Below are 9,817 nucleotides of genomic sequence, written 5' to 3'. Positions count from 1 at the left end.
TACCAGATCACAAAGGTCCTTAATCCGGTTGCAATACAGCTCTAGTTGCCCTCCTCTCTTGGTCGGGTTCACCCTGTTTTCCATGTATCCAGGGTTAAGCCTGTTTTCAGGTCCTCCCTTAATACCAACATTTCATCCCCTGCCCCCCTCCCCCTCGTCTAGTGGATGGTTCTCCTGTCTATTCTGTTAGGAGATTACTAGATGTTCGCCGTCGTGGCAGGGGTTTCCAATACCTGGTGGACTGGGAGGGCTACGGTCAGGAGGAGAAGAGTTAGGTTCCGGCTCGGGATATTCTGGATCGGTCGCTGATCGACTTCCGCTGTAAACATGGTAAGCCCCTCCCTTAAGTCGCCTTTTACGCTGATTATCTTCCCTTTATCATGCCCTGGTGTTTGCTGTCTTGTGTCAGTCCGTAAACATTGTTTGAAGCGCTAACCTTCACCTTGCTTTCCGAGTTTTTTGACCCTGCTGTATTCATTTGATTTTCCCTGTCTTGTCAGTCTGGTGTCCCTGTTTTTGCCTACTCTGTCTGCCTGGTACCTCCAGGACTCTGGGAAGTTTGTCTGCCCTGTATCTCTCTCTCTTGCTGGGGCCAGCATCCACTATGCAGCCGACTCGACTCACCTCTCTCTTGGCTTAGACGCTGGATTCCACTGCGGGCTCATCACTTTCCCTCGCCACTGTCTGGCTGATGCCGGTGAAGTCTTCCCGCTGGTCTTCCTGACGGAGTGCTGGCGGTTTCGTTATCCTACTGATTAGTCCTCTGACAGTGTAAACGTAACCAGAATGTCCTACAGCAGAGGTATTGGCATTAGTTTGATAACCATGGCACACTGTCAGAAACCTTTCAAATTTTGAACCTTTAAGAGGTACAACAGCCTGTCACTGGGCAAAGGTATCATTTTGCACTTTTATTTCTGACAGAGTATCTTGTGATGGCTTAAGTTAAAGGGATAGTATACCCAGAAATTAAAATTACCCCATTAATTACTCACCCTCAAGCCACCCTAGGTGTATATGATATTAAACCAAAGCCATGCATTTGTGTAAGAAAAACATCCATATTTACAATTTTATGAACCTTAATCTATAACTTTCGTTAACTGTCGTACGCATGTTCACGAGAGAGTGGGGTCCAACGGACCATCCACTCCCATTATAAAGCATGGATTAGCCTGGACATTATTTAATATAACTCGGATTGTATTCGTCTGAAAGAAGAATGTCATGTACACCTAGGATGGCTTGAGGGTGAGTAAATCATGGGGTCATTTTCATTTTTGGGTGAACTGTCCCTTTAAGAATTAAGTAAGGAATTTGTGAATTTCTGTTGTGGGCTGGTTTTGCCATAATAAGTATACAGTGATTTAAGCACAGTTGTTGAGGCAGTGAACATTATATAAAACTCTCAACCAGAGAGGTTGCTTTCATTTTAAATGCCAAGATTTTATGATTCTATATTTATGGTTATAAAATGGTTTATTTGTAATGAGGACTACAGACAGAATGTGATTTTTGCCCAAACCTTTTTTGGGCAAAAATTTTACTTGAGTTCAGGTTGAGAGAGGTGTTAGCCTTGGTTAGAACAAAGCTTACTTAGAATTATCTGTAGTTCTACTTACTGCAGCAGGATTTAGTGCAGGCACCTCAGCTTTGTGCTCCTCTTCAGAGTTAGTACAAACACAAGGAATGTATTTTGTATTCAATTTTTAATTTACAATGCACAAAACCCAGTATACATTATGTAAAAAAAGCAAGTTGCCCAGCAACCCTCATACTTGCCAATGCCAATGAAATATTCATGAAATATTGACTTTAGTTTCATTTTTAAGAACTTTTACACAATAGCTTTATTTTAGCCCAGCCTGATACAACAATACAAAAAGTATGCAGTCGCCGATTCGATGTTCCTCTATAGAGCATAACTTTTAATTAGTTGTTTAAAGAGTGCTAATCATGCATTGCCTTTCATGCTTATTTTAAAGGTTTAAAACTTCAGATATAGAAAATGAAAATATACAGTAGAATTAAAGATGCTTCAGACATCTTACAAGATTGCCTTGTCTTTTCTTATCCTCCCCTTTTTAATTTCCTCCTAAACCGGAATATAGATCTTAAAGGCTGTCTGGTGAGGCTATGAAATATAGCCTGAGGTACAAAAGTCTATCTACAGCGACTCCAAGAACACATAGTTCTATGAGACTCAATGAGGGCAAAGGTCATGTGGCTGCTCCAATAACGTTAAGCAACACCTGCTGCTGCAGATGTAAATTCACACATACTGCTGAGACTGGTCAGGGAAACAAAATGGTCGAAATTTGATCTAGTCAGATAAAGAGCTTCTTTGGATAAGGAATTTTTCAATATAACTCAAAATTTACATAACTGAATAAATTTAGGGCACGTCAGGTGACTGATAAATTTCAATGTTCAGCACCAGTACCAGTCATTGTGAATCTTATCTCAACAGTATTTACAAAGACAGGGGAGTAACTGCTGTGGAATAAGTCTGTGTTAACAACACCCTAACATTAACAATAGAGCTAATTTTCTAGTCTATCTGTTCTTCTCCACCCTTGTCAAAATCGACGGCTTAACTGTTGGGATTTAAGGACTACTGGTAATGCAGACACTGTCTGGAGTCTGATGCAATATATTTAGTCTGTCTTGAGTCTGTTACCATAGATACAACAGTGTATTTGCTATAATAAGACATGGTCAACAAATAAGAGTTTAAATCAAACCAAGCTGACAGGCAAAAAAGCAGAAATACAAAATAGGTACTCTTTGCATTTGTAGACATCCTTAATTTTTGGAAGGCCTAATTCCAAGTCATAATGAATAATGTTATCCGACTGCAGTACTGTCTATTAGTTGAATTTCTGAATCCTCTCTTTAGACATTAGAGTTGAGTGATGAAACACATTTACTATTATTATATTTACTGTTAAATCTTTGTGACCTGCTTTGGCCAGATTTCAAAATTGTCCATTGAGAAGTTTTCATAGTCTTCATAGATACTGAAACATGCTGCTTTACACACGGAAAGCGGTTATTAAAGTTATCTCCAGCACATCAAATCAGAGCGTGGGTTGGACTTTCTGTGGTTGCTATGACGATCATAGCATTCTGCATGAGATATGAATGAAAAAAAAAAAAAAAAATTTGAGTGTACAAACTGAAGACAGTGCAGACAGTACGCATTGGGAACGGGAGTGAAAAAAAAAAAAGCATAATACGATTAAGTAAAATGATTTGCCAAGAGAGCCTCCACACAGCCCACAGCATAGCACACTGCAAACCAACATCAGGCCCTCACTGGCTGCTGTTACTGCCACTGTTGTTGTTGTTGTTGTTGTTGTTGCAGAGGTCTCCGGGGCCTCCACCAGAAGCAGGGGGCTGCACGTTGTCTGCAAGGTTGTGAGCATGCTCTAGAAACAGGTCTTTGAGCACACTCAGTTCTTTGCTAAGCAATTTGATTTTGGCCTCCAGTCTCTCATTCTCCTCCTTCAGCTCATTGACACGCTGTTGGGTGTCCTGCGCCTTCTGCTTACTGCGCATGCGGCTCTTCTTTACGGCTAGGTTGTTGCGTTCTCTCCTTTGGCGGTACTCGTCGCTGTTTTTATCCATCATGGACTTCTTCATCTTGCTGGGCGGTGTGGCCTTACCCCCACGTCCGGGACTCACTGGGACTAATTGAGGAACCTGTCAGAATTAAAATAATGCCATGCATAGTAAAGATAAGCAACAACACCTAATACACAACAAATCTGCAGTTTTGACAATTAGGTTGCAAATCTTCTATAAATTCTTTAAGAGTATGACAAAGTGGATGACTGGATGCACTTTATGAATACATACATACCTTGTTTGCACTGCAAACTGGCAGTGCAATGCTTTTACAGAGTCATGAATATTAAAAGACATAAACGCAGGGGTAAGTATGTTTGTTGAAGTGTGTACCTGCTGTAGTCCTGCAGCTCCTGCCGGGTTCAGTGCACTATTATGTGGCTGATTCTGTATAACACTGACGCCGTTCTGATCTGTGCTGGATATCTTCTGTTGCAACTGCTTGCTCATTTGGATCCACTTCCACTGTCTCTCTCTCTCCCTCTCCGACCTAAGTTGTCGGGCTTCGCAGAGCTGGACTTGGTGTTAGGTGGTATTGTGAGAATACCCCAAAATGTAGCCGTTTGCCTAAAACCCAGACAGGATCGAGAGAAAGAAGTTAGACAAAGTACTCTGCACACATCAGCATCATACTCCATCACATTTTACATAATCTGATGCCACACAATTCCCACCTGAACAAATGCACTGTGCAGAAACGCATTATTTCAGCAAAATGCTGCAACACCTTAAAGTCGGGTCAACCGCTTGTGCGCATCCGTTGGCATTATATTGCTGTAATGCGACCGTGCTGCCATGTCACTGTGCATATGTGGCAAATTCTCCCTCTCCTATGAGCGCGAGCTCAAGTGTTGCCCGCGGTTGCATCATCGCTCGCGCTCTCACCCGCTCCTTTGTACACGGGAGAAGGGAAACTCCGTAGTCATGCAGAACTGTGTCGAGCTAAGTTAATATTTTAAACAAACATCAGAAGAGTAAAAGCTACTGTAAAGCATTTTTAAGTTGATCAGTGATCATTATAAAGCCGGCAAGTGTTTTGCATGTTGTTTTGATTCATATCAGGTTGGTTACATCACACACACGGAACTGTGGGAATGAAGGGGAATACCGCTGACTTTCAACAACTAACGTTACATTTAAAATGGCAGCAGATCTGATAAATCAGTATTGTAATCTATCGCGTAACCATGTAAAAACACTCATAATGCCGACAGAAGTGTTTCTTTAGGTTTACGTGCGTCTGTAACCAGTGGGATCTACCGCAAGTTAGCAGGTTGGCTAATTAGCTGCCACATTCCTAACCATGGCGTCAGGCTTCCAACGATGAACTGAGAGCGCATACAGGCAGCTTTCTACATAAAAGTTGTATGAATCTCGATCATGTTTAATCGTGGGTTATGAAGCTCTCGCTGGCCACAGATCCGGGAGTTTAAGGTATTTTGCAATCGAGTGAGCGGCACGGATCCTCTCAGTTAGCAAGCCATCGTTTAACTGATAAAAAATCGACAGTTTGAATAGCTATCTTACAATAAACCTTACCTTGAAAACGATCGAAGCTTATAAGTTATCCACTTGAGTTAATAAAGAATAATATCCTCTTTGTTCACGGAAAAACAAGCACAGGTTGAGGTATTATTGTTTGGTAAAGCGGCGTTTGGGAGTATTGCGAAATCTTGTGACCATGTAGGGAAATCTGCTCTCGCAACCAATCAAATCAGAGGGTTGGGAGAGGTGACGAAATACACTGTTTGATTGACATGTCACTAAACCAATCAGGCTGCATTTATCGGTTAGGGGCGTTTTCATGCGATAAAACATGAGATCAGTCAAGAATACTAAACAAGGTAACAGTATACCTCTCATTTTATGTTATGGGCATGGCAAGTATTAAAACGTGTTACATGTGGTAACATAAATGCAAACAGTAAATTATTAAGATTCACAGAAGCGAGCCGTAAATAAACTATTCACTAGTACATCTAATACTCTGTATAAGCCATAGGACGTCTAGTCTGAGACAATTCTAGCACTTTAGATTTCTAGGAATTTATTGTGATTGTCAGTCTACCACCAACGAATGAAACATATCAAGCCAAATAAAATATGGTTATGTTAACGACTTGCTTATAATAGAGCACGTGCACAAATTAGTTTGTGCGTCTCCCATTACCTAAAGTAATAAATTAGCCTACCCTAAATTATCCTGCCCTCCAAAGTCCTTCAGTGCCATTTTATTTAATTTATTTTTCATCTCACAAACTTTCACGTTATATTATTTAGAAATTACTGGACATTTTGGACCTAATAAGAGGATTAATTTATTTTGGTATGCAGGACATACATGTAACATAACCTGTTAGGCTACTACATGGCTCCATATGGTAATGTCTAATTCTGATATGGTAAAGAAGGATAGACTAAGACAGAAAAACGTAATGCATAATTAATCTGTTGCAAGCTACAGTTCTTATGGCCTCTCGTCTCATTCTTTCAGTTGTGGTACGTGCCAGGCTCTCGCTGTGGCAATAGAGGGAGCTCCTAGACTGCGCACGCACTGATTAGCGCCTTTACGCGCGCTCCAGCTTCAGCGCATGCGATGCGACGTGTGCTGCACTGTGTGTTTTGGCAGAGTAGTTGTATTCATTGTTGTGCGCAAAGATTTTCCCAAGCGCTTAGAAAATAATGCATGGTACAACTCTAAGCAGCGGCCAGAGGAAAATAAAAGAATAAACGCACCAAATAAAATACACAAAGATACAATAAATCCTTATTGGATGCACAAAAAAATAAAAAATAAATCTCTTTTGTGAGATTTAATGTGGAGCCGAATCCCTTGACTTAACTTATTCATCAAAACAATTGCATATGGCATATTAGGCTCCACGGTGTGTTTTAAAGCAGGCGACTGAGTTTTAAGGCAACGGCAATAATGTTTTCTTCTTTGTTCACAAAACTAAATTTTATAATAGAAAGATTTTTCTACTTCAGCAGTTTGTATTTCTTTCATATAATATCCGTAACATATTGTCCGTAAACGTTTTGCCATTGTAATTGGTCTTATGTCAGTTTTGTCTGCGCTCACCTCAACCTCTCTTTACGATCTTTTCCCACATGCATTGAAATTTCAAACATGCATTTAAATTCCTGTCTACAAAGGCTGCTACCAAACATCTCAAAACCTAATGAACAATTCACCTGAAGTGTTAAATAAAATGCATGTATATGATAAAAAAAAAAAAACATTATTACTATTATTTTATGATTGATAAATTGATTAATTTTATGAAATGATCGCATACTGTTTCACCTACAAATCAATAATAATGATATTTGTAAAGGAGGTTGATAGTGCGAGCGTTGAGCTCTCGCGCAAAGATCACGCAGCGAAGCATTAGGACCCAGAGCACACCCGCCCTTCAAACTCCAAAGCGTATATAAGTGCACTCAGAAAAGTACTCGACAGATGTGAAGCTCACACGCTGTGAGTGTAAGTGTCATTTCTAAAGGAGATCTCGTGTGGTGTTTCAGCCTTTAAACTCAGATCCATTTTACGGCCAAGTACACAGCCACGACAGGCTGCGCGCTCGCCTGTCCCGAGAACTTTGAGCCAGCGCGGCTTTCTCCGGTACTGCGAACAAGCTGGATTCCCGGAGCTCTTCACCATGTCTGGCGGGTTTTAGATACTCCATGGAGCAAGCAAACCTCTACGAGGTCGCCCCACGGCCACTGATGACCAGCCTTGTACAGAGTCAGCAAAACGCTTATACCTACAAAGACACCGCTGGAGACCTGAGCGAGATCTGCGAGAACGAGAACTCCATCGACATCAGCGCCTACATCGACCCTTCTGCCTTCAACGACGAGTTCCTGGCCGACTTATTCCACAACAACTCCAAGCAAGAAAAACTCAAGCTGGCGAGCGGAGACTACGAGTACCCCCACGGCGCCAATGGCACACCTGGGCCCCCGCAGATGTACGGCTGCCTAAACGGCTACATGGATTCCTCCAAACTAGAACCCATCTACGACAGCCAGGCACGAATGAGACCCGTGGCCATCAAACAAGAGCCCCGGGAGGAAGATGAGCTCGGCCACTCGATGCCACCCACATACCACCACTCTCAACACCACGCGCCGCATCTGTCGTACCTTCAGCACCAGATCGCGCATTGCGCCCAAACCACCATGCACCTCCAGCCGGGACATCCCACGCCTCCCCCGACGCCCGTACCCAGCCCTCATCACCAACACAGCCACCTGCCCTCCATTAAGATGGGCGATCGAGGGAAAAACAAGAAACATATCGACAAGAACAGCTCCGAGTATCGGCTGAGGAGGGAGCGCAACAACATAGCCGTGCGCAAGAGCCGAGACAAGGCGAAAATACGCAATGTGGAGACGCAACAAAAAGTGATCGAATTGTCGGCGGATAACGATAGACTGCGCAAGAGGGTAGAACACCTCACGCGAGAACTGGACACGTTACGGGGTATCTTCAGGCAGCTTCCCGACGGCTCGTTTGTCAAAGCCATGGGCAACTGCGCCTAACAAAGCGAGCTGGACTTTTGAAGTAACTTTTGCGTGATTTTTACGTCTGCTGGATAAACGCTGACACATTTTGAAAGTGTTTCTATAGGAGTCAGGCAGCTGCGGTATACATGTGCCTTTTGTACAAAAACAAACGATAAGCTCATCTCTTCACACATTTGGACTAAAAGCTTGTTGTAGTCCTGTTAAGAATGTGTGTTAGCTACGCGAAACATATCAGTGCAGCTAATGGGCATGATTTCACCCTGTCAATCTACTTATCATGTTAAGTTAGTTACCAGCTTTCGTACCCCCCTGCCCCCATTGGGTTACATAGGAATCTGAACTACACTTATAGCGACAAAAAAAAAAAAAAAAAAAAAAAACTTTCCTGCCATAGCAGACTGTTTTCTCACCACACCTGTTGCTGCATAACATTCGCTGTATTATATTGTTGATTTAAACTTTTTGCAGGGGGTGGGGTGGGGTTGTTTCGTGGACGGCATTAGATAAATGCCAAAGCATAGGACTGGAATTGGTTTTTACTGTGGTAGGCTATTTGTCATTCATAACGCAGACTGCATGCACTATGTCGTCCAAACTCGACCTGATGAAGCGCATTGCATTGTGAACATTTTGCCATGATTTGGGTACTGATCTGTAAAACGCCTGTCAGTATACGCTTTTACAGTAAACGCTTTGTATTTATGCATTATGATTGCTAAAAATGTGAAAGGGTGCATATCTCTATGCAATGTCTGTTGCTGTCACGAGAATAATTCCGGTGGACGATCACCGTGTGCTTTCTCACTGGTTTTGCAGTGAAGTCCTGTATTGCTCTGTAAGCGTGTGCATTTCATGTGATTTATTTTATTTAGTTTTATCTTAACCCTTTTTTTTTTTTTTTTTTTTTTTTTTTATACAACACTCGAGCAGAGACCGCTTTCAGTGCCTTTTGAGTTTTCCTGTCTCCATCGTCATCACTGACTGAACCTTTGGACAGAAATATACAGCAAGGAAAAGGAAGCACTTTTTTTTTTTTTTTTTTTACAAACGGCATATTGCAGATGTTATACGAATGTTTAATATGTTTCAGTTTTAAAATGAACATTATATATATATATATAAATATATATATGCCAAATTATGAATTAAAGCATTGTCTTACTTATGTCTTGTCCGTTGCCTTCTCATTTCGAGCAGTTTTGCATCTGTTTATATATATGTGTGTGTGTGTGTGTGTGTGTGTGTGTGTGTGTGTGTGTGTATATATATATATATATATTATAAAATATATATTATTTCAAAGTCTGTCGCGTTCGTGTCTAGAATAATTCCCTCACTGTCGTGTGGTTTCTTGAGTTTGTAACCCGAGTTGACACGTGTAATTCGTTCGACACCGATAGGTGGCGCGCAAAAGTCGTTTGAGTCCAACATGCACATAAATATTTGTGGAGCCACTCTCTTTGAAAGATCGTGTGAGTAAAACTGAAAACCAGAACTAACTAGAATAAGACTAGTAAAAATAAATATGTTTAGGTTAAATGATAACTTTCACATTATTACGTAAAAACAGAAAGGCATTTCAGAAGGATCCATTCAGCTTCACGGTCTCCAAGCATCAAGGTTAAAATTCACTCAACCGTAATTCACAGCAGGC

General features: G+C 41.5%; 2 protein-coding genes across 3 annotated transcripts; one reads left to right on the top strand and one right to left on the bottom strand.

Annotated features, from left to right (window-relative positions):
* Positions 1-1,692: 1,692 nt before the first annotated feature.
* On the bottom strand, positions 1,693-5,326 carry LOC109093466 (CCAAT/enhancer-binding protein gamma-like). Of its 2 annotated transcripts, none has more exons than XM_019107207.2 (3): positions 5,170-5,326; positions 3,964-4,197; positions 1,693-3,705 (listed from the first exon to the last, which is right to left on the bottom strand). In XM_019107207.2, the coding sequence occupies exons 2-3, from the start codon at positions 4,078-4,080 to the stop codon at positions 3,316-3,318; spliced, it is 507 nt and encodes a 168-aa protein (XP_018962752.2). In that variant the 5' UTR covers positions 4,081-4,197; positions 5,170-5,326; the 3' UTR covers positions 1,693-3,315. The 2 variants fall into 2 exon arrangements, with proteins under 2 accessions (XP_018962752.2, XP_018962753.2); XM_019107208.2 differs by lacking the exon at positions 5,170-5,326 and adding an exon at positions 4,305-5,068.
* A 1,749-nt stretch (positions 5,327-7,075) lies between these two features.
* LOC109093467 (CCAAT/enhancer-binding protein alpha-like) lies at positions 7,076-9,328 on the top strand. The gene has a single exon (XM_042760357.1). It carries the CDS (start codon positions 7,318-7,320, stop codon positions 8,176-8,178), a length of 861 nt encoding a protein of 286 aa, XP_042616291.1. The 5' UTR covers positions 7,076-7,317; the 3' UTR covers positions 8,179-9,328.
* Positions 9,329-9,817: the final 489 nt, after the last annotated feature.

The sequence above is a fragment of the Cyprinus carpio genome, chromosome A7, assembly GCF_018340385.1.
Source record: "Cyprinus carpio isolate SPL01 chromosome A7, ASM1834038v1, whole genome shotgun sequence".
Taxonomy (NCBI): Eukaryota; Metazoa; Chordata; class Actinopteri; order Cypriniformes; family Cyprinidae; genus Cyprinus; species Cyprinus carpio.
Note: the sequence above shows the minus strand (reverse complement) of the source record. Positions and strands in the feature narration are given on the sequence as shown.

Bases quoted from the DNA above. Each gene is read 5' to 3' on its own strand.
- LOC109093466 (XM_019107207.2), bottom strand. From the start codon at position 4,080: ATGAGCAAGCAGTTGCAACAGAAGATATCCAGCACAGATCAGAACGGC. The intron at 3,706-3,963 runs GTACACACTTCA...TAATTCTGACAG, and splicing joins GAGCTGCAGGACTACAGCAG to GTTCCTCAATTAGTCCCAGT.
- LOC109093467 (XM_042760357.1), top strand. From the start codon at position 7,318: ATGGAGCAAGCAAACCTCTACGAGGTCGCCCCACGGCCACTGATGACC.